The 25225-nt window shown below is 48.8% G+C and overlaps 1 protein-coding gene across 5 annotated transcripts in view; it reads right to left on the bottom strand.

The window, feature by feature from the left end:
- LOC140718379 (paired box protein Pax-7) overlaps positions 1-25225 on the bottom strand; it is a 145605-nt gene that overhangs the window by 22448 nt on the left and 97932 nt on the right. For 4 of the 5 annotated variants that reach the window (XM_073032020.1, XM_073032019.1, XM_073032023.1 and 1 more), the window contains 2 exons: positions 24024-24189; positions 22978-23177 (listed from right to left, as the gene is read on the bottom strand). In XM_073032020.1, the coding sequence (XP_072888121.1) occupies positions 22978-23177; positions 24024-24189 (366 nt within the window). The remainder of the gene's footprint in view (positions 1-22977; positions 23178-24023; positions 24190-25225) is intronic. The other variant, XM_073032022.1, reaches the window with a different exon arrangement.

Here is a 25225-nt window from a genome sequence, read left to right as displayed (position 1 = left end):
AAAAACATTCCTTTCCTGATATTTTGTAATATTACATGGGAAATGTGGGCATAGAATTAAAACCATCGGGAAGGGGAGATAAAGAGAAATATTTTCACCCATTTGTGGTTGGAGTCTGGAACTCAGTAACCTGAAATGACAGTTCAGGCAGGAAGAATTATCCCATTTTAAAAATTGTTGAGTGGAGCTGGAAGGGTCACCTTTGGTCCCACTCAGACACAGACACAGACACACACACACACACACACACACACACACACACACACACACACACACACACACACACACACACACACACACACACACACACACACACACACACACACACACACACACACACACACACACACACACACACACACACACACACACAACAATCCGTGCTGTAAATTTCAATGGTTCAATGACTCAAAGGTGAAAAGGACATTTACTACAATGATAACAGAAGTAAGAGGAAAAATTGAACAAGGTGAGGCACTTCGTTCTGTAACAGTGTGACCTGATATGAGGTCACTGCGATAGTGGAAAAAAAACTGATAGGTAGACACAGGGAAAATGTTTCCTACAAGGAAGTTGATCAATAATTTATATCAGAAGGAAATTGGATAGGTACACAGGGGAAATAAACCTACAGGGCTACAATGATAAAGTGGGAAATTGGAAATGACTGGGTTCCGCAGAAAACCAGCTTAGTCTCAATGGCCTAAACAGTTCCTTCTGGGCCACCATGGCTCTATAACTCTATTACCAACTATTTATGGTACAGAAACAGGCCATCCAGTCCAGCAGAGGTATGGCCCACAACCACTGCAGACAAGACCAGAATCAAAGGCCATATATAAATACTTCAGCTAGGAATTCCAAAGTTCAGAATAAATTTATTATCAAAGTACATGTAATATACCAGAGATTTATTCAGCTGCAGGCATTTACAGGATAAAGGAAATACAATAGAATTCCACACACAAAAAAAACTCCATAAACAAACAAAGAATGACAAGCAATGTTAAAAAAAAGACAAACTGTGCAAATTTAAAAAAAAACTTTGGGAGCAACTCCTACACTTAAAGTGTGAAATTCACCACTATAAGAAATGGTTGAGTTAAGTGGTATGTTAGAGGTTGATTGATAAACAGATAGGGAGAAAGATATAGAAGGATGTATTGATGAGATTAGGTGCAGAAGTGGGGGAGGCTACTCAGGCTGAATAGGTTGTTTCAGTACTGTAAATAGGTTGCAATGGTCATAGAACCAGTACTCTCCAATACCACCTATACAGTAAGTTTACATTTACCATTTCTGCCTCCATTAGTAAACCTTGAGACAAGATACTTAGAAATTAGCCACCTTGACCGTCACTCCAGTTGGCTTCTTGGGCTACTGAATGCTTTGGATGAAAGATATCCCTTTAATTGTTATCGAGTTGGGAACCAAATCCACTGTGTAAATTGGCTCCCGGCAAATTGAATTTGTTGCTATTCAGACCCACTTTCCAATCTTCCACATCTGATATGAAGACCCCACCCCACATCTCATTTCACTCTCTTTCAGATACTTGGCCAATGTATGTACAATTTTCTTTGTCTCTGAGAGTCCCATCCTGCTTCTTACTATCCACCAACATACACAAAATGCCGGATGAATGCAACAGGTCAGACAGCAGATATAGAAGAAAATAAACAACCAATGTTTTGGGCCTGGATACTTCAACACAATTTTATTATCTACCCATTGGTTACATACTGACAGTAAATTCATTGCTTCATTTTATTAAACTTCCACTCAACATATTCTCTCTTTGCCAGTCTTATTTCCCTCTTTGTTCCCTTACACATCTCCAAGAATTTAGCTTGGCTTTCACTTGATGAATTCACATTTTATGCTTTGTACAATGTCTTTTCGTGTTTCGTCAGAACTACCATCTCTCACATAATTCCTGGCTTTGAATACTCTGCCTTTAAACTTCTGGGAATGTACCCAGCCAATAATATCCCCACACAGGTTGTTCCATTGAAGATACTCCTGTTAATCTTCGATTGCATTATACCCTACTTACATAACCTGTCCCATTAAAGTCCGCCCCCTCCCAAGTTAGAAGTTCTACTGGAGATTGTCCTTGCCCTTATTAATCTTAATGCTTGCTCAAAAATTTTAGCTGTCTTTGACCACCAACCCCACCACCCAGTCCCAGATCTAACAGTGACCCCTTCCAATTTGGACCAATAACATACTGGTCAGGGAAGTTCTCCTGATCACATTTTGGAAATTCCTCCTTTCTTTAACATTGTCCTGATTGTATTCAAGTAATTAAAATCCCCAACATCTCTGTGCTATAGCTTTTAATTACCTCTATAATTTCTCTGTAGGTTTGTTCCTCTAACTTCCTCTCACTGTGAGATGGGGTATAGAATATTCACAGTGACATGGTCAACTCCCTTCTGCTTCTCAAACAGATGTTGTCCTTGTTCGCTCAATTATACCCTCTGTTTCCAATGGGTTAATGAATTCGCCAATCAGTACCTCCTTAATCATCAGGACCATAAATTCTGCAGATGCTGGAAATCCAAAGCAACACACACAAAATGCTGGAGGAACTCAGCAGATCAGGCAGCATCCATAGAAATGAATAAACAGTCAACATTTTGGGCTGAGATCCTTCTTCAGGACGGGGTGGGGGGGGTCAAAGACAGTTAAAATAGCAGGGTCTCAGCCTGAAACGTCAACTGTTCATTCATTTCCATTGGTGCTTCCTGACCGGCTGAGTTTCTCCAGCATTTTGCGTGTGTATCCTCCTTAATCATGCTATCTTCTTTTCTTCACTAAATCTTCTTTGCACCTGTGAATATTAAGCACCGGGTCTTCGCAGTTTTAAGTTGAACTTTTGTTGCTGACACTACACCCACCTGATTTCCCACACTTGCACGTGGTCTAAGCCTGTTCTAGTGTTCCTTCTCGTTCTTAGTCTGTCCTATTGAACAAGATACTATTTGCTTCTGTGGAACTATCCAAAACTCTCAACTGCATGCTTCTTATTCCTATTCACTGCTTCTAAATGCTACTGCCATCAAATCTCCAGACATGGAAACTTGGATTGGGTAGGTCTCCCAACGGCCACACACTAATCCTCCTCACCTTCCTGATTCTACTCTAGTGTGTAGCACAGGTGACAACCCAGCCATCACCTCCCTGGCTTTCCGCAACTCTCTCCCTAGCGCCTGAACTCTGTCCTCTCTATGCCCTTGCTGTCCGTTAATAATCTGGTGAGAATTCGTACAATCTTATTGAAAGATATCCATAAAATGACATCATTGAGAAGCTAAAAAAAAAATCGTTGGTTCATTCGGTCTCGGCTTAACTTGGATAGAAATAGAAAGGGTAAGCCCTTCTGGTCCACGTCATTATCCAGTGATACCTTCCAGGCTGAATATATTGAGGAGAGGCCGGATGGGTTTTTTGAGCCGGACTGAGCATTCGTTACCTAAATGTATCCCTCCAAAGCGCCAATTTGGTTAAACCATCGGATAATGGGCTGCCGAGGAGGGGGGGGGGGGGGAATGCCTCTCCATAAGAGTCGGGTGTAGGGGTAAAAGACCAAGAGTGGTTCCCGAAATACTGAACTTGCACTCTTTATTGTTGGTCTGCAATACACCGATAATATTTACCTTGAGTGTGAATAACATCCACCTTCTCTCAGCCGCGGTAACAATTGTTTTAGTATTCGGAGGATTCTGGGACAATTCCGGAGTGCTGCATGGGATCTGTTAGCAAATGATTTTGATTAAAGTTTAAAGTTCACTCTGTGTCTCTTTCGCTCCACGCTCTGTATCAGGAGTACGCGGTAACCCCCTGCGGGCGCAAGTAATAGACTACGCCGAGTGACTTATTGGATCCAAACGAGGTTTCTCGAGATCTTTCGGGTCTCCTCTGTGGTTTCAATGAAACGTGAAAGTAAGTCAAAGTACAAAGAGCGACGAGGGGGCTGCCCGGGGCGACGCTGTTTGCGGTACTGATAGTCCAAGGCTTCAGATGCCTGCCCTCCACGCCATCAATCAGTCCCTGTAATCTGTATCGAGTGCGGAAAGAGGGTGTGAGGGAAACAGACAGGGAGGAGGGAAAAGGACGCTGGTCACAAAACCAGATCCAGTCGTGTTTTTTTTAAAAAAGTCTTTTTTTCCCCTTTAAGTACTGATTGCTTTGGGCAAATATCTGAACGAGAGAGGTGGGGGTTGGGGCTGTATTTAAAGGGGAAGAAACAATTGGAAACTGGGTCTAAATGTGACAACAAATGAATTCAATTCGCAGGGAGCTAATTTGCACATCAGATTACAATGGAATCTGTGACCAGGCCTGATGGCAATTAATGGAGAAGCCGTATAGCAGCTTTAGAGAACGGTCTGAGTGACTGACAAATGGAGCTAATTTCACGTAATTTAATCCCTTCACTTTCATATTTCAGTTTGCTGATGGAAGCCGATTTCTAAAAAGGCAGTTTAACCCTTTGGCATATCACACGTTGTTAGAGTACAGCGTAACACTCCATTCCCCACTGCCTGACTGAACACCCGCTCACGAACTTTTCTCCCATTGAGTGACTGAGCACCCATTCCTATCCCTCTTTCCCACTGGGTGACTGAGCACCCCTCCCGAACTCTTCTCCTATTAGGTGATTGAGCACCTACCCCTTTACCCCTCTCCCACTGGGTGACCGAACACCCACTCCTATCTCCTTCTCCCAATGAGTGACTGAACACTCACTCACATGCCCCTCTCCCTCTGGACGACTGAGCACCCACTCTCACTCATATCTCCCACTGGGTGTCTGAGCACCAACTTCCACACTGCTCTCCCGTTTGGTGATTGCGTTAGCATCCCTTGTCACACTCCACACCCACGGCCAGCCAACTCCCCCAATGAGTCAGGTTATTACGCCCATCATCGAATCATAGGATGACACAGCATGGAAAAAGGCCACGTGGTCCAACTCATCCATGCCAACCCTGTTAATCCTATCACACACCTCTCTGTCCACAGCCTAAATTATCCAAATGCTCACTTAGACTTTAAAAACATTGCCAGTAATCCAGCTTCAGCCACAGTCCCAGGAGGCGAATTCCAGGTATTCCCCACTGTGGGAGGAGAAGGACCTCTCCTATCCCCTCTGATTTCCTTCCCTTCCCCTCCCCTTTTACTTTTATTCATCTCTGATATTGGGGGAAGCTTCTTGCCGAAGGTACCCGATGAGGACCTGCCACAATCCTTCATTTCTCAATCATGTTCCCCCTTAACTCCTCCACGCACAAGGGTGAACAAGTAGCTACTCCAGTCTCTCCTCTTTCAATGGTGACTGAGTTAAAGTTTAAAAATTCAAAGTTAATTTATGATCAAAGTATGTGTAATATCACCAAGTACTACCCGGGATTCATTAGCTCGCGGGCATTCACAGTGGAACAAAGAAACACAATAGAATCAATGGAAGATGACACATAGAGACTGACGAGCAACCCATGTGCAAAAGGAGCTGTGCAAATACAAAATAATAATTATGATAACTAATAAGTAAATAAATACTGAGAATGGGTTGTATAATTCTTGAAAGTGAGTTAGTACTTTCCTACCCCCCCCCCCCCGGGGTAACAGAATCTCTGTCTCGGGGGGGGGGGTGAAGACTCACCCAATCCCACTGAATGATGCTGCATTGCTGCCCACTGTACCACCCTCCATACAGCACTCCTGCCGCTGGTAGGGAACTGGCTTCCAATACCTTTGCAGAGCCCAGTGGGATCATCCCGTGCTGGCTCGACCAGCTTGTCGGACCTGTACCTGAGGTGCCCCAGTGAGATAACCACGCAGCTCGGCGTCGTTGCGAAACCAGCCCCAGGGAAGCCCTGAGACACTATTCTGCAGAATAGCCCGACAAGCGGCAACATGATCAGTAATCACATCGGAGCCTTACAGACCTCTGCATGGAACAATCACACACGTCCCTGTGTTTCACTCTTACGGGAGGCACGATAAAGCACCTGCCATCCTTCAAGGTTTGTACTTAATAATCGTGTGTACGTCAAAGTATAGTGAAATGTGTCATTAACACCCAAGTGCGCGCTGGGGACATCCAGCAAGTGTTGCTATACACCCTGGTACCGACACAACATGCTTGGCAGAACCATAACAAAACAGGGCACCGCAAGGAATGGAATAACAACAGCAAACCCAGCCCCATTCCTCCCTCCCCACACACACTTACACAGTCCTCCAGCACGAGGACACACCGCCTCTGGCCTCCAGTCTCCAGTAGACTCAAAATACTGGAGAATTTCACTCTCCTCCAGCCCTTCCTTCCTGTCCAAAATAATATTCCTGCCAAGACGTAGTAAGAGGAGATCCCAAGCACACGTTGGAAGCAGCCCCAGAGCAACAGACACACTTGACAATAGTGCAGGAGGAGGCCATTCGGCCCCTCAAACCAGCACTGCCATTCACTGTGATCATGGCTGATCATCCGCAATCAGTACCCCGTTCCTGCCTTCTCCTCATATCCCTTGACTCCGCTATCTTTAAGACCTCTATCTAACTCTTTCTTGAAAGCATCCAGAGAATTGGCCTCCACTGCCTTCTGAGGCAGAGCATTCCGCAGATCCACAACTCTCTGGATGAAAAAGTTTTTCCTCAACTCTGTTCTAAATGGCCTACCCCTTATTCTTAAACTGTGTCCTCTGGTTCTGGACTCCCCCCACATCGGGAACATGTTTCCTGCCTCTAGCGTGTCCAATCCCTTAATAACCTTATATGTCTCGATCAGATCCCCTCTCATCCTTCAATGAGGAATCACGCTTCACAAGTAGAAGAAGGGAGGCAGTTGGGTGAGCAGGACGTTTTACCTGATCCAGGTTTGATGGGACAACAGAGAGGGAGCTTTGCCACGTTTGCAGCCCAAGTTGTACCTGACTCAACGGAAGGACCATGTGGGGTTAATCTCCTCTGAATTACTGCCAATTACTACACTGAAACGATGGGAAATAGTCTCCGTAAATACATTAAAAGTTCTGTGATTCTCAGATGGCCAATCCTGGGAATTGAACTGGGGGGAGGTGTGGGGGAGAAGTGTCAGGATATCTTTCAGCCAAAATAAAGCAAATTCACCAGCTTCAAAATAAATTGTGATGACCGCAATTATGGGGATTTTCACGCCTCATTCAATCTGTTCTAATTAATAGACCTGGACTGGACAGTGTTTGTGACTGAGCCTTGCTGCCTCCTGTCTGGCAGAGAACAGATGACAGAGATGATTTCTATCTGGTCTTCATGTCACTTGGCTAATTGGCTGCAGCGATTTAATGAAAACTGAAAAGCTCCAGAAGGAAAGCATGGTGCGGGAGTTGGGAGGAAGCGTTTGGAGTGGGCAGTGGGAAGGGAGAGGGAGGGGAAGGGGGTTTAGGGCACGAGGAGCAGCTGAAGGTGTGAGGGGGACATAGGGGAAGAATGAAGAGATGGGGGGAGGCATGGAGTGTGAGGGGAAACAGGAAGTGGATCAGCAGGGAGGAAGGGAGGGAGAATGGGACAGAGGGGTGGGAGGGGGGGAAAGATGATAGGAGGAGAGAGGAATGCATGCAATCTTGTTTCCAGGGAAAGGGAGTCAAAAACCAGAGCTCATAGGTTTAAGATGAGAGGGGGGAGATTTAAAAGGGGCCTGAGGGGCAACTTCACACAGAGGGTGGCTGGTATGTGGAACTACAGTGCTGTGCAAAAGTCTTAGTCAACAAACCAATTGTCTGGAATCAAATTACCTTGTCTGCTATGTCAGGGCTGGGTGTGTCTGCAAGTGCCACCCACCCCCCCATTACCTTGGCATCCTTCTCTATCACCTGTCCAACACCCCTCCCACGGCACTCTATCCCCACCATTCCCAACATCCTTTGCTCGCGCCAGATTTACAGACTCACTCTCCGCTCCACACTGACAAATACAGTACTGTGCAGAAGCCTGAGGCTCTCTAAGACTTTTGTTCAATACTGTAGCTGCCAGATGAAGCACTAGAGGCAGGTGCAACTACAACAAACTTGGACAGGTTCCACACACAAGATGCCGAAGGAACTCAGCATCATACAGAACCTACGGAGGGAAATAAACACCTCAGCTGTTTCCCTTTATAGATGCTGCCCAATTTGCTGAGCATTGAGTGTGTGTTGCTCAAGATCTCCAACATCTGCAGAATCTCTTGTCTTCAAGACTCGGACAGGTACATGGATAGGAGAGCCTTAGAGGAATGTGGGCTAAACACAGGCAAATGGGACTAGCATAGATGGGCATCTTGGCTGGCATGGCTGAGTCGGGCCGAAGGGCCAGGTTCTGTGCTGTGCTGCCCTGAGAGAGGGAGAGATGGTGGTGAGGGGTTGGAATAGAAGGTTGGGAGATGGGTGAAGGGGCAAGGGCAGAGATGGGTGGGAGGTGAGGGGGTGGTAGAGAAGTTGAGAGGGAATGATGGTCACCGCTATGGGTAGGAACTGTTTGAGGGAGAGGTGAGAATGTGGACCTCAAAGGAGGAGAAAGAGGGACATTCCCTGGAGAAATCTGACAGAGCACTGGGGTGTGGTGTAAATTTAGTTTTGCTGTCATAAAAAAGGGTATTGTCTCAATAGCAGGAAGGGATTGGTTTATGACTACAGGATATGGTCAAAGGAAGCAAAGAAAGCATGTTTCGTATTTGATGGAGATCAGAACTGAACATATCGCTTACAGTACTGTACAAATGTCTTCGACATCCTAGTATTCATAAGTGCCTAAGACTTTTGCATAGTACTGTAGTTTGCCAGAAGCCTACTGCCTAAGGAACACGATCGCCTGTTTGCACAGATATCATTGATGCCACAGTGGGAGGGATGTGTTCCTTGCATTGGGGGATTCTGCTCTTCACTCTACTGTGGTGAAGACTAATTTTCCTTTAATCTACGCATTAAAAATCTTGGCACCACAGGTCACTGGAGACGAGAAAATCTGCAGTTCACTGGAATTCAGTTTCTCTCTACGATTTACAGTCTATCACAATACACATTTAATGGTTCCACTCTTAGGAACTAACTCGGAAAGTGTATAGAGCTCGGGTGGTTAATGATTGGGTTGAGTTGTTCTCTGATCTTGGGGAACAACTCAACCCAACCATTCCACTCTTTACTCCCTCTCCAGTTTTTCTCGACTATTGTGTCAACTAACCAGTGAAATGCTGCCCCTGTTAGTAAAACATTTCATCCATGAGCAAGAAAGCAACAAACTCACTCTGCAATGTTATGAGGGCAAACACCTTTGGAATAGTCCCACCCCCCCAGTCCTCTAAAGAGACAATGAGAGATTACTCTGAACAAGTTGGAACATAACCCAACTGATCAGCATGGGAACTCTTCCGCAGAAGAAAACGATGTAAAATTGAGTTTGTAAATACAAAGTATTGAATTACATCCTTCTCATAATATCTCAATTTGAATTTACGTGGCGCTTTAAACATGTAAAAAAAAGGCTCAATAAAAGCACGTCATACAAAATAAAACACCCAGATCTTCAGATTAGGATGGTTGACCAAAGATGTAGTTATTAAGGAGGTAGAAAGCTCGAGGAAGTCCAAAACCTAGGAAGTTTGGATTTGACTGCCGGCTCACCTATACTGAAACAATACAAACAGGGGAAATGCAAAAACTCAGATTTGAAGGTGTATGGAGTTGAAGACAGGAGGGTAAGAGGAAGTCGAAGAGAGGAGGGAATGTGAAGGCTGGTGAAGGTTACAGAGTTGTGGAGGGGTTGAAGATTACACACGCCGAGTGAGTTGTGAAGGTTACATAGGACCAGGGTAGAGCTGAAGCATACTGATGTGGGGAAAGGGGGGAAGGTTGCATGGATAGGGAGAGGGGTGAAAGTACAGAGGTCAGGAGGGGGATAAAGGTTAAAGGGGCGCTGCAATACAATGGTTCTGCTAACCATGGGATCCCACCTCCAACAGTCACCACTCAAGGTTCAAGATTACTTATTGTCATTCTTCAATACACGAGTGTAAAGGAGAACAAAATTATTTAGTTTATAAAGAAACAATAAGCATGAAGAGCACAATAAAAAACAAAAAGATATAAAAGCCATCGGATAACACACAAGTAACACACGAGTTATATACATTGATTGGATTCCAGGTGATGTGTATATATAATGGTGGTGGAGGGGTTGGTGGGGTGGGTTGATGGGTGGAGGTGTTGATCAGCCTGTCGGCCTGGGGGAAGTAGCTGGTTTTGAGTCTAGTGGTCCTGACATAGACGCTGCGTAGCCTCGTCCCTGATGGGAGTAGGTCAAACGGTCCTAAAGCAGGGTGGGTGGGACACTTCCTGATCCTGCTGGCCCTTTTCCAGCACCTTTCCCTGTATATGTCTCCATGAATATCTGGTGTTAAGGAGGATCATTTGAATTGGGCCATTAAACGTGGAGTTCACCTTGCTCCACCATGTTGGTGAAAAGTCAAGATGCATTCTCCTAAAGTGTGGCTTCAATGCGTCCCTGGTCCTCTCACCTGCGTTACTGCAGGTCATGCCTTTCACAGTCAAGGCCCTGAGGTGCTGTCTAAACCTCCTTGCCTCTACACACGCACTTCCTCTTTAACCAAGCTGTGGATCTGCTCCGTGTCAGTTTAATGTGCCTCCGTGTCAATCTCCGTCTTATAAACGCTACTGCTGTTCCTGTCTCTTTGGTCTAATGCTGCTGACGAGAATGGGCACCGGATCAAACAGTCCAGTTTTACTTGCAATTTCCCTGGTAAAATCGTCCCTGAATTGTGGAGGATTAATCTCCCTGGTCTTGGGTCCTGTGATCAATACCCTGGAGTGAAGTATGATCAGGGATCATTACAAAGCTGGATGTCGTCCACAGTAACTTGGACTAGACACCTGGGAGAGACAGAGGTCCGCTCACCAATCCCTCTCTCTCTCCATCTATCACTTGATATGGTAAAGAACACATACAACAGAGCCCCTGGGTGCAAATACAGTGTCTGAGAAAATAATAGCTGGTTGTAGAAATGAATGTAGTTTCTCTCATTGGGTTTGTGTCGAGATAATAAATGAGAGAAGAGGAGAGAGACAGAATGAGAGAGAGAGGACTGTGATAAACATTATCTTCGACCCAAGGGTGAGATTTTGTACCCCAGAGAATGGAGCATATAGCAGCTGTTTCTCAAACATTTTCTATTCGTGTTTGTGATCCAGTAAGGACAAAAGGAATCTGGTGTATTAATTAAGATACTGTGCGTGTTACTGTACTGATAGTGCCGACACCAGCCACCCTCAGGGCTCGAGAGAGGAATGTTTCACTCATTGGGATACTCAGATGAACTACAAGCAAGATCCCAGATTCAAGCTGTGGTACCGAGCCGGTTTGTGCATTTCTGCTTGGATGGGTATTGGGTTGAGCAGTTTGTCTGAATAACATACAAATCAAGGAGAAAATCAATTGGGATTTTAGCTGCTGTACACTGCACTACAACTCTTGAAAGATCATATAGGACTCTGCGTGTTGGACAAAATAGTTTTGGTACTGGCTTTAAGGCCCACTGCCCTTCTGTGCTGTAGAAGTTCATGCATGACCAATGGATTTTTAGTATGGAGACTGAGCCCCAGTGAGAATAAAGCTTCAGGGGAGGGGACTTATCCCCAGTGAAGGTCAGCACCTTCAGGGGAGGGGTCTGAACCCAGTGAGAGTCAGCACCTTCAGGGGAGGGGTCTGAACCCCAGTGAAGGTCAGCACCTTCAGGGGAGGGGTCTGAACCCAGTGAGGGTCAGCACCTTCAGGGGAGGGGTCTGAACCCCAGTGAAGGTCAGCACCTTCAGGGGAGGGGTCTGAACCCAGTGAGGGTCAGCACCTTCAGGGGAGGGGTCTGAACCCCAGTGAAGGTCAGCACCTTCAGGGGAGGGGTCTGAACCCAGTGAGGGTCAGCACCTTCAGGGGAGGGGTCTGAACCCCAGGGAGAGTCAGCTCCTTCAGGGGAGGGGTCTGAACCCCAGTGAGGGTCAGCACCTTCAGGGGAGGGGTCTGAACCCAGTGAGAGTCAGCACCTTCAGGGGAGGGGTCTGAACCCAGTGAGGGTCAGCACCTTCAGGGGAGGGGTCTGAACCCCAGTGAGGGTCAGCACCTTCAGGGGAGGGGACTGAACCCCAGGGAGAGTCAGCACCTTCAGGGGAGGGGTCTGAACCCCAGTGAAGGTCAGCACCTTCAGGGGAGGGGTCTGAACCCCAGTGAGGGTCAGCTCCTTCAGGGGAGGGGTCTGAACCCCAGTGAGGGTCAGCACCTTCAGGGGAGGAGACTGAACCCCAGTGAGGGTCAGCACCTTCAGGGGAGGGGTCTGAACCCAGTGAGAGTCAGCACTTTCAGGGGAGGGGTCTGAACCCCAGTGAGAGTCAGCACCTTCAGGGGAGGGGTCTGAACCCCAGTGAAGGTCAGCACCTTCAGGGGAGGGGTCTGAACCCAGTGAGAGTCAGCACCTTCAGGGGAGGAGACTGAACCCCAGTGAGGGTCAGCACCTTCAGGGGAGGGGTCTGAACCCAGTGAGAGTCAGCACTTTCAGGGGAGGGGTCTGAACCCCAGTGAGAGTCAGCACCTTCAGGGGAGGGGTCTGAACCCAGTGAGAATCAGCACCTTCAGGGGAGGGGTCTGAACCCCAGTGAGAATCAGCACCTTCAGGGGAGGGGTCTGAACCCCAGTGAGAGTCAGCACCTTCAGGGGAGGGGACTGAACCCAGTGAGGGTCAGCACCTTCAGGGGAGGGGTCTGAACCCAGTGAGGGTCAGCACCTTCAGGGGAGGGGACTGAACCCCAGTGAGGGTCAGCACCTTCAGGGGAGGGGTCTGAACCCCAGGGAGAGTCAGCACCTTCAGGGGAGGGGACTGAACCCAGTGAGTCAGCACCTTCAGGGGAGGGGACTGAACCCAGTGAGGGTCAGCACCTTCAGGGGAGAGGTCTGAACCCCAGGGAGAGTCAGCACCTTCAGGGGAGGGGACTGAACCCAGTGAGTCAGCACCTTCAGGGGAGGGGACTGAACCCCAGGGAGAGTCAGCACCTTCAGGGGAGGGGACTGAACCCCAGTGAGGGTCAGCACCTTCAGGGGAGGGGACTGAACCCCAGTGAGAGTCAGCACCTTCGGGGGAGGGGTCTGAACCCCAGGGAGAGTCAGCACCTTCAGGGGAGGGGTCTGAACCCAGTGAGGGTCAGCACCTTCAGGGGAGGGGTCTGAACCCCAGGGAGAGTCAGCACCTTCAGGGGAGGGGACTGAACCCAGTGAGAGTCAGCACCTTCAGGGGAGGGGACTGTACCCCAGGGAGAGTCAGCACCTTCAGGGGAGGGGTCTGAACCCAGTGAGGGTCAGCACCTTCAGGGGAGGGGTCTGAACCGCAGTGAGAGTCAGCACCTTCAGGGGAGGGGACTGAACCCCAGTGAGAGTCAGCACCTTCAGGGGAGGGGTCTGAACCCAATGAGAGTCAGCACCTTCAGGGGAGGGGTCTGAACCCAGTGAGAGTCAGCACCTTCAGGGGAGGGGACTGAACCCCAGGGAGAGTCAGCACCTTCAGGGGAGGGGACTGAACCCAGTGAGAGTCAGCACCTTCAGGGGAGGGGACTGAACCCAGTGAGGGTCAGCACCTTCAGGGGAGGGGACTGAACCCAGTGAGGGTCAGCACCTTCAGGGGAGGGGTCTGAACCCCAGTGAGGGTCAGCACCTTCAGGGGAGGGGACTGAACGCAGTGAGGGTCAGCACCTTCAGGGGAGGGGTTTGAACCCAGTGAGGGTCAGCACCTTCAGGGGAGGGGTCTGAACCCAGGGAGAGTCAGCACCTTCAGGGGAGGGGTCTGAACCCAGTGAGGGTCAGCACCTTCAGGGGAGGGGTCTGAACCCAGTGAGGGTCAGCACCTTCAGGGCAGAGGTCTGAACCCCAGGGAGAGTCAGCACCTTCAGGGGAGGGGACTGAACCCAGTGAGAGTCAGCACCTTCAGGGGAGGGGACTGAACCCAGTGAGGGTCAGCACCTTCAGGGGAGGGGACTGAACCCAGTGAGAGTCAGCACCTTCAGGGGAGGGGACTGAACCCAGTGAGAGTCAGCACCTTCAGGGGAGGGGTCTGAACCCAGGGAGAGTCAGCACCTTCAGGGAGGGGTCTGAACCCCAGTGAGGGTCAGCACCTTCAGGGGAGGGGTCTGAACCCCAGGGAGAGTCAGCCCCTTCAGGGGAGGGGTCTGAACCCCAGGGAGAGTCAGCAGTTTTGGGATAGAAGCAAATATATAACCAATTTTACTCTCCATTTCGGAAAATAGAGCCGAATAAGTCGCAAAATTGGCTCCCATTTTGCTCTCACCCTTTTTGTACTGACATCTGTGGTGATTTTTTTTCTCTCCCCAAGTACACTGTCTGAATCTGAAATTGTCAGCATATTTTGAGGTTTACTGAGATAACAACTACGGTAACAGCTGCTCTCTGTTATAAACTATGACCGATTAATGGGAGGTTAATATTTCACATTAAGATTTCATTTCAAAAAATCTTTGACACAAATTTATTTTGAAAACTGTCAGACCCTGAATTCAGACTCACTAACAAGTATATAAAAAACACTTTCAATACACAGCTTGCTAGACATTTGATCAGGGAATGAAACCGCTGAGTTTAACAGTGAGGCACAGGTTTGTTATGAATCTATGACACAGTTTGAAGAGAGAAAAAAACAGTGCAGGTTCTGAGTGGCAAGCGGTTTTCGGAGAGAATGGTGGGTACGAGACAAAGTGAGAAATGTCAAAGCAAATTGCTGTTGACAGAGTTAATAACCGCACCTTACAGACATAATTACATGTAAATAAATAGTGAAATGGGCTCAGCTGGAGTCTGAGTGAAGACGAGCAGCCACTTGGAGCAGTCACCAGCTGAGAATTCTGAGTGGGCACAGGTTTAACTCAGTGAATGCCATCGCTGAGTGGGGATGGGTTTAACTCTGCGACTGCCAACTCCGTGTGTGTATGCTGGTTTCACCTCACGAATATCTGCTCTGTGCGGGCAAGAATTTAACTCGGTGGCTGCTGTATCTCTGACTGGGCACCATTTTAACCTGGAGAAGGCTGCCAAGATGAGGCACCAATTTAACCCTTAAAGTGCTGACTCCGGTGGTATAAACCGAACACACTGAGCACCAACTTTCTGAATGCTGGCTCTTGTAGGCGTAAGTTTGACACAGTGGATTCAACCCCTCTAAAGATGGTCAGTATTGACTGTGACGGGCCACAGTTTTATCCCAGGCAATGCTGATTCAGAGTGGACAGAGGTTTAACCCTAAGAGCCCTAACTTTGAGAAGGTAAGTTTTACAGAGTGCAAAAGAGAATCTGTTCACTCAAAAAGTGTCAGTTCTGAGAGACCAAACTGAGTGCCTATTCAAGGGGGGCATTTGTTTAAGGACACTGAATCTTGATGGGCAGCTTTCTAACCCTGAGCCAATGATGTGTGTGCACGCACAGATATTTAGACATACGCAGATTCAAACGCTCCTGGCCAGTCAAATTCACATCATCAAAATATAAACCCACTTACATAGGAAAATATGCATACTCATTCAGAGTATTTAAACATATTAATTACACAAGTACATAAAAATAACCTCGTACTGAACGTATGCAGACTTACTCTGCTAACTTATGAGCCAGGATTTCACACCTTCCCATTCACAAGTTTGTCTACACATTCAGTCACAATCCCGCATTTACACCGAGTGTGCCTACAATTCTGTATAATGAGCTACTTTCACAATGTGTGACGGGAACTACAAGTCTTATACACAATTTGGTTTATTCATTCTGCGGATCCCTCACTAGACAAAGCCTGAAAGAGACTCGATATGTTCTTTTATCTAAAGGGGCTTCATAGGCACTTAAAGTGAAAAGATGCACTTGACTACATGGGGAGAGCGCAGGAGTGAAAGGCACCCAGTTCGGGAGGGGGCGGGTGGCGAGGAGGATCTCCTGGTAGACCTGCTCCTGGGCCTGGCCAAGCTGGCCATTCAGAGGTCTAGCTGGCAGAAAGTGAAGGGCCAAATGCCTGCCCCTTTTCCAAAGATACGTTCGTGCCCGACAGTCCTTGGAGAGGGAGCATGCGGATGCAATAAGCGCACTGGGGGAGTTCCGGGAGCGGTGGGCCCCCAGGGTAGATTGTCTCATGGACGATAGAAACCATATTTTAATCTAAGTGTACTCACTGTCTTGTAAATACTGAATGTCTGTACCTTGTGTATTTGTGATGTAAATAAACTTTCATAGTTTTGTAAGAAAGAGTGGACGAACAGGTTTACAGAGAGCTAGCACAGGCTTGATGGGCCAAAGAACAGCCATCTGCTGAGCATTTTACCATAATCCATGCTTTTGGAATCAGGAGATCTGGCAGACACAGCGACATCCATCTGTGCTCCTCGTGATCTTATATGAGAAAGAGGAAATAATCTTACAGCCCCTCCGAACAGAATGGACAAGAATGGTGAGTTTTACTCTCAGGCTCACGGAATCATCTGCAGACGCAGGGTGAGAAAAGGAAGGAGCCAGGGAGAGCAGGGATTAATTACAGGGCCCGGCCCTGTCAGTCTGGTATTTGTAACTAACGCAAAGCACATGCGGCCAATTGACCTTTCCGTCTTGAGTAGGCTCTTGATATCTGTCTGTTTGTCACCACATCTAATGCTTCTTGTTCAACAGGCGGTGGATCAGGGGTGAGGGTGGTGTCAGAGGGCTTGGCGTTTGAAGAGATACACAGTGGCCCTGAGAGTGCCTGGTAGCACGAGCTCGTCAGAGAACAGAAGTGAGGAGAGGGGTGAGGAGAGGGAGATCAGATCGGAGGGAAGGAGGATTAAGAAGAATGAAGCAAGGGGAGGGAGTGAGGGAGATGATAGGGGGCAGGAATGAATGAATAAGGAAGAGAAAGGGGAGGGAGAGATGGAGAACTCCACCTTGGATGGCCCCAAGCCTGGCTATAAAAGGAGAAGGGTTGGGCAAGGGGCTAATAACCCCTTCCTGTAAAAGCCAGAGCTGCAGAAACGCCGACATAAGTTCCAAAGACCTTATTACTGGGAGAGGAAGGCCTTCGTCCAGACAACTGGAAAGATTGGCCCAGGACAGGGCTGCTGTTGGTGGGTGATGGGCTGAGAGAGAGAGAAGAGAAGATAAAGGGGAAGGGAGGCTGAAGTAGAGGGAAAGAGAGGGGTGGGGAGGAATGGAGGGGGAGCGGGAAGGAAAGAGGGTGAGAGAGGGAATCAAGCAGACTTCGAGAGAGATGAACAGGGGAATCTCCGCAGACAGCTGTTTTCCTATTGTGACATGTACTTTGACAAAACCTTTCAGTGTGTTAATTAAATGTTCAATGCAGGGAATGCTTGTACCAATGCAGCAGAGCTTGAAGGGGACAACTGTAATCAGAATTTGAACCTCCTAAGAAGAAGGAGAGGCAAAGATTTACAAAGGAAAAGCAAGAGCAAGGGGCGAGAATTTATGAACGATTGTATTCCATCTGACAATGACCCTTCATTACAGGTGCTTCAGAACATTTTAAAATACTTGACTTGAAGTACTTAGCGTATTCTGAAGCACCTATTCCGGGCTCTCTGTTCCAGACGTGGATTTCACTGTAATTCCACAGATTGGCCAGCTGCTGGTGTGATGGGTTGTGTACAATGCTGGGGTTCTGTTCTTATCTCCAACAGACACTTGCCAGGAATAACTGAAAACCTCTCACTCAGACTGGAAGTGGTTGTGAAGTGTGCCTGGGGCGGTGGATCAAAGGAGAGCGAACGTCTCTCTCATTCCCTCGCTCCAAACTCACCGGGTTGATAGCGGCTCAAGCAACATCAAATGCAGCCTGTCTCCCTCCAACTAAATCATCCAACAATTCTAATTATAAAGATTCACAAATTTCTCTCTTCCTACTTATCTAATGAAATAAATGAAAACGTGGCCACTTTACTCCCGATAGTGAATCGCTCGCACATTCAGGTACATTAAAGTCACTTACTGTTAATTGCTGGCGTTGGTAACTGATCGGTAGAAAACAAAGCAAAACACACAGACCCTTGGAATCATGGTTTCTGCAGACCTTGGTCTACAGGATCCAGGGCGTGTAGACCTCCTGGTAACTTTCACAGAGCCACCCAACCTCCCAAAGGCCTTGATTGCCTCCAAGCCCCAATTCTAGTTTTGGTTGAATTCCACACCCATTGCCATTCAGCATTGAAGGGGCTCAGCTCCTATCCCAGTCCTCAGGATTAAGTCAAGTGGCGTTTCATGTCACGTGCACAAGTCCCAGTGAGTTACAGGTGCAATCAAAAACTTCATCCCACCGCAAAGTTTCAAACAGCACACGGAACGTGAATTATACAAGAAATGAAGGAAGAAGAAGCCTGTGCAAAAGTAAGACTTTAGTGCAAAATGAAAGACTATCAGAGACAAGTCCATGGTATTGCAAGAGTTGGTCTGTAGTGTTCTGTTTCTGAGGTAGCGCCTGGGTTGTGCACACAAGCTCGAGAACCTGTTCCTGAAGGCCTCTGTACTCAAATCTCACTGTTCTTGCTGGATGTGACTGGGAAGAGTTTCAGAAAGAACTGCCAAAGTATCCTCCAGCCCTTTTAATATGGTAACTGGTGCCTCAGAGTGAGAGTGTGCCCTTACTGGGGTGGATAAATCAGTGACGGCCTTTGTCACTAAATGCAAAGCTGACCGCACACCATTATCGCCCCAGCGGTGCAGAGAAAAGGGAGAGGTGAGTTATTTCTGTTGGTCCCAAAGAGGTAGACCTGACCTACAGAAACAATTGTGCTTTTTCCCGGCCTGAACTCCAGAAGCCCTGTGATAAATATCTCACCCAACCTCGAACTCTGGGCTCTTCTCTTCCGGCCCTCAAGCATGACTCACCATCCATAAACCACGAGATCTTCCATGCAAACCAATCGCACCCACTCCAAGAGCCCCCCGAGACTGTCACATCATCAGACCCCACGCCACCCTGAAATGAAACTGTTTACAGGACACAGAGAATGGAAGTAGGGGGCACCGGTCTTGGTCTGGCCCCACAGTCAGACAACAGGATCTTGAATGAACTTTCCACTATTGGTGTCCCACTGTGTAATTGCATGTGGTCCTGTGTACTGAGTCCGTTCATTAACATGGTATGACTCCGACAGAGGTGGGTAGGTTCAAGTGTCCAAACCCCAGCAGATGTTCCAACAGATTAACATCACCAATTAATATAAAACTCTGAATTCTTTAAAGGACAAATATTACCAAATTTGGTAGAGACAATTTCACGCACACTTTCATTTCAGTGGGGGGGGCGTTGTGATGCGGTGCGGTGTGTGTGCGTGTGCGTGTGCGTGTGTGAGTGTGAGTGTGAGTGTGTGTGTGTGTGTGTGTGTGTGTGAGTGCGTGTGCGTGTGTGTGCGTGTGCGTGTGTGTGCGTGAGCGTGTGGTAATCTACACACTGTGGCCACTTTACTAGGTACACTGGTACACCTGCTTATTAGTGCAAACATCTGATCAGCCAATCACGCGGCAGCAACTCAATGCATAATAGCATGCAAACATCGTCACCAGGTTTAGACCAGACACAGAGTGGGGAAGAAGTGTGATCTCAGTGACTTTGACCGTGGGACGATTGTTGGGGCCAGACAGCGGGGTCCGATTATCTCAGAAGCTGCTGATCTCTGGGATTTTCAGCCTTTAGAGTTTACGGAGAATTGTATAAAAAGCCCGAAAACGTCTGGAGAGTGGCAGTTCTAAGGGTGAAAACACCTTTTTTAATGAGAAAGCTTAGAATTAGAATGGCAGACTGGTTCAAGCCAACAGTAACTCAAATAACCACGTGTTACAGCAGTGGTGTGCAGAAGAGCATCTCTGAATGCACAACACCTCGAACCTTGGCGTGAATAAGATACAGATCACACTGGGTTCCACTCCTGTACCTAATAAAGTGGCCACTGGGTGTATTTCCATCTGCTTCTCCCTCTCTCTCTGTTGCAAAACCTTCTTCTCTTCAATCCCCTGTTTTGGACCTCATTCAAATAAGTCATGCAAAAGCATTGATTTAACATTGCACAGTTTAAGAAAAATTTTGCGCTTATCAAGTTTACAAGATGACTGTGTGGCAGCCCACTCAAGGATCTCAGAGAAACAGTAGCGTAGATGGAGTGAGAAAATATTACTGGGATTACTGATTTCCCAAAAAAAAATGGGATTCATTCCAAAAGACGGTGGAAGCTGAAGAAAGGAACTTTCAACCAGTGCAAGAGTGAGAAATCTGTGAAAAGTATTTAAGTATTTAACAGCCCCCGGAGGATGGAGAGAAGCTTAGCTTTCCATAGTCCTGCCATAAGATCATGATGATATCTCATGCCATGTGGTAGCAGTGTGGCCCTGCCAAGTTAGAGTGCAGACATTGTTCGGACCGTACCAGGTGCTACTAACATCCGCTTCTCAGACAAGCTTTCGGCTCCACAGGGAATGTGAAAATGAAGAACTTTCTGGTAAATATGTCATACCCGCAGCCCCGCCTACCAGCAGAGAGTCAGGTCATGAGAAATTGGAAGCCTTCCAGAACCAGGCTTAATGCTTCCACTTTGGCTCTCACCAGCTCGAAATGGAGACTGACTCACTCTGTCCCTGGCTCATTTTCATAAGCCTTTTGAAGGTGCTGACCCTCACTGGGTTCAGTCCCCTCCCCCGAAGGTGCTGACCCTCACTGGGGTTCAGACCCCTCTCCTGAAGGTGCTAACCCTCACTGGGGTTCAGACCCCTCCCCTGAAGGTGCTGACCCTCACTGGGTTCAGTCCCCTCCCCTGAAGGTGCTGACTCTCACTGGGTTCAGACCCCTCTCCTGAAGGTGCTAACCCTCACTGGGGTTCAGACCCCTCCCCTGAAGGTGCTGACCCTCACTGGGTTCAGTCCCCTCCCCTGAAGGTGCTGACCCTCACTGGGGTTCAGACCCCTCCCCTGAAGGTGCTGACCCTCACTGGGTTCAGTCCCCTCCCCTGAAGGTGCTGACCCTCACTGGGGTTCAGACCCCTCCCCTGAAGGTGCTGACCCTCACTGGGGTTCAGACCCCTCCCCTGAAGGTGCTGACTCTCACTGGGGTTCAGACCCCACCCCTGAAGGTGCTGACCCTCACTGGGTTCAGTCCCCTCCCCTGAAGGTGCTGACTCTCACTGGGTTCAGACCCCTCTCCTGAAGGTGCTGACCCTCACTGGGGTTCAGACCCCTCCCCTGAAGGTGCTGACCCTCACTGGGTTCAGTCCCCTCCCCTGAAGGTGCTGACTCTCCCTGGGGTTCAGTCCCCTCCCCTGAAGGTGCTGACCCTCACTGGGTTCAGTCCCCTCCCCTGAAGGTGCTGACCCTCACTGGGGTTCAGACCCCTCCCCTGAAGGTGCTGACCCTCACTGGGGTTCAGACCCCTCCCCTGAAGGTGCTGACCCTCACTGGGTTCAGTCCCCTCCCCTGAAGGTGCTGACCCTCACTGGGGTTCAGACCCCTCCCCTGAAGGTGCTGACCCTCACTGGGTTCAGTCCCCTCCCCTGAAGGTGCTGACCCTCACTGGGGTTCAGACCCCTCCCCTGAAGGTGCTGACCCTCACTGGGGTTCAGTCCCCTCCCCTGAAGGTGCTGACCCTCACTGGGGTTCAGTCCCCTCCCCTGAAGGTGCTGACTCTCACTGGGTTCAGTCCCCTCCCCTGAAGGTGCTGACTCTCACTGGGTTCAGACCCCTCCCCTGAAGGTGCTGACTCTCCCTGGGGTTCAGTCCCCTCCCCTGAAGGTGCTGACCCTCACTGGGGTTCAGACCCCTCCCCTGAAGGTGCTGACCCTCACTGGGGTTCAGTCCCCTCCCCTGAAGGTGCTGACCCTCACTGGGGTTCAGTCCCCTCCCCTGAAGGTGCTGACTCTCACTGGGTTCAGACCCCTCCCCTGAAGGTGCTGACTCTCCCTGGGGTTCAGTCCCCTCCCCTGAAGGTGCTGACCCTCACTGGGGTTCAGACCCCTCCCCTGAAGGTGCTGACCCTCACTGGGGTTCAGTCCCCTCCCCTGAAGGTGCTGACCCTCACTGGGGTTCAGTCCCCTCCCCTGAAGGTGCTGACTCTCACTGGGTTCAGTCCCCTCCCCTGAAGGTGCTGACCCTCACTGCGTTCAGTCCCCTCCCCTGAAGGTGCTGACCCTCACTGGGGTTCAGACCCCTCCCCTGAAGGTGCTAACTCTCACTGGGGTTCAGACCCCTCCCCTGAAGGTGCTGACCCTCACTGGGGTTCAGACCCCTCCCCTGAAGGTGCTGACTCTCACTGGGTTCAGGTGTGTTCCTTCTCTATATATGGGGTTCCCTTCTAACTTCTGTCTTCTTTTATATCAATATGCTTCTTTAACCCCTATCTGACCCCACATCCAGGCAACCCCCCAGTTCAACATTTAATCCCATCTTCAACTTCCCCTTCTCCTCCGTGAGTTATGTTCCCCGTCAAGTTTCCTTTCCTGACCTTCAGAAGCACCAACCAGGTCTGAAACATCTGTTCCACAAACTCTTCATGATTACACACACCACCCTACTGCTCTTTCTATCCTCCCCTCCATTCACCTCTCCTTTCTCTAATAATCCAATGGCAGCATGACCAAGGGGACCATCATCTCCGGATTTGCCCTGCTAATCATTCCCCAGTCCAGACCCCAGGATTAAATCTGATGGATTCCTGTCACCCTGTTGGGTTTCTGAAGTGGGTTTATTTGAACATCTGAACGGCTGTACCATTCAGATGGCCTGTTTGTGAGAAAGAATTGAAATATGGAACTAATGCCAGTGCCAGTGAGATGGAAGCTCCTGTTTCAGAGACTTGAGCCTTGTCCCAGGTGGGGAGGTGGGGAAGGGGAGACAGAGTGGTACCGAGTGGTGTTTTGAGCATGCGATTGTGTGAAGGCTGACCTGTGGAGAGAGTCCATTGCTGACCTGGCTCATGGAGTTGTTGGGTCCTGTCGGGTTCATGAAGCTGTCGGGGTAGCTGGAGAAGCCGTGCCGGTTGGACGCCAGGCCGTAGGAGGCGCTCTCTGCTGCCGCTGCCAGGCCGCTCTGGTGCATGGAAGAGGGCGGCAGGGGCTGAGGCCTGTGGACGGTGCTCCCTCCATCTGAGTCCAACCACATACCACAGCCAGTTAGTCACACAAACATCACGTCCACAATGCATCTCTCTTCTCTTTCTCCAATCCTCTCTACTTTCCCTAATTTCTCTCTTCCCTCATCCTATCCTCCTCACGTCTCTCTTTCCTTCCTTCATTCTCCATTCCCAAGCCCCCACCCCTCCACTGTGCTCCTCTCCTCCTTTCCCCTCTTCCCCTTCCCTGCCTTGCCCACCTCCACCCCCTCTCTGTCCTCCCTCAAGGCCTCCCCACCACTCAATTTCATTCCACAGGCAGGAGCAGCTCTTCAGCTGATGTCAGGTGGGTCTTTGCGGTCACAGAGGTGCTGCATCTGAACCCAAGACCAAGCTCACTGCGGCAGAGTGTCCGGGGACTGTGATCAGTGGGAGGACCCCTGGTTAGTTCCTGTCCTCCCTCACCCAGCAGCTTGAAGACTCATCGTGCGCCCCTAGAGCAGAGGACGGAGCCTCGATCCCCCCGACAGGCTGCCAAGAAGAAGATCTCCTCAACGTTAGACTTTAAGAGTTTGGCTGGATCCACCATTAAATAGGAGCAAAATTTTCCATCATTTTACTTTTCAATTGAACACAAGTCAGAGCACTTGTGTACCGGCCAGTGATTCCACTCCAACCATCAGCCTCAGATAATCCCATCACCCATTCAATGCCTGTTCTACCCCGTAGAGAGCTTTGCCAGGAGCTGAAAAGGCTCAAAGCCAATATCAACTGTCCCAAGACCATACACTTGCCTGTTCAAGTGATCTTGTACGGGTTTGTCAATGAACTACAAGCTCGTCCCTTGCATGCTGTTCTGCAGATATGAGAGTGCCCTTACCTTGGGAGAGGGTAGTTGATGGGTACGATGACTCAGGCAACTGGTATGGGGGCAGGGTTGGCATTCCAGTGGGCGCAAAGCCTCCTGGTAACAGGTGGTTGAAAGCTGCCAGCTGATTGGCTCCAGCCTGCTTACGCCACCGAGCACGGCGATTACTGAACCACACCTGAAAAATAGAAAGGAAGACTATTATTTCAATACAGTATGAGGGTTAGATGGGGAATAGAGAGGGATCAGATAAGGTGTAGTCACTCTTAAATGCTCTCAGGGGAAGAACCTTTGCACCATTCACACCAAGACCACCAGACTCAAAATGAGTTAGGCTGATCATCGGCTCCTCGATTAACCCACCCCACCATACCCGTCCCCCCACTATCACTACTTTCTCATTTCCTGACAGAGTCATCTGATGTTCAAATACTCCTGTACCTAGTGTCACTCATGTACATACAACCAGTCCTTGTATATAAGCTAATCCTACGTACTTATGTTAATTGTGTTTTCCATTGTGTTCTTTATGTTTGTATTTTTTTTATGCTGAATCGGATCTAGTGTAACAATCATTTTGTTCTCCTTTACCCTTGTGTACTAAACAATGACAATGAACAGTCTTGAACCTTTAAACTACATGAAGGAACTATCCAGTGTGTGGGTCCTTTCTTTGAATCTGCCTTCAATCCACTGCTTTGAACACACACTAGACAGCAGCAGTTATCTCCTCCTTCCTTTCAACGCTTCCATTTCGCCCAGGTGGAGCTTCCCACTCTGAATTTCCCTCTTAACTTCTCCACCTTTCACCCGTACACAAAATTCATCTCTGTGGCCAAAACATATGCTCCGTCCTTCAACTTGCTGTCCAGTTTAATCTTATCTGTACTTCTATAGTGCTGCATCAGTAAAACACCTCTCCAGCCATACCTGTAGAGCGCGAGAGAGAGAGAGAGAGAGAGAGAGAGATCACACACACACCCTCCCCCCCCCCCCCCCCGCTACTTCCCTTCACTTTGATCTGCTGTGAAGGTGCAGATCCTTGTTGGGGTTTAGTTCTGAGAGCACTGCTCAACCTACTGCCCATTCCCTCTCCACTTGCCAGCCCGTGCATTCAGTAACGGTGGGCCATACACTGAAGGAAAAAATAATGATCAAGGCAATGGCAGCGGGTGCGACGTACCTACCTGGACTTAAGCCCAGCCAGGTATCGG

This window comes from Hemitrygon akajei, chromosome 29, assembly GCF_048418815.1.
Source record: "Hemitrygon akajei chromosome 29, sHemAka1.3, whole genome shotgun sequence".
Lineage (NCBI taxonomy): Eukaryota > Metazoa > Chordata > Chondrichthyes > Myliobatiformes > Dasyatidae > Hemitrygon > Hemitrygon akajei.
This window is presented reverse-complemented; position numbering and strand designations above follow the sequence as displayed.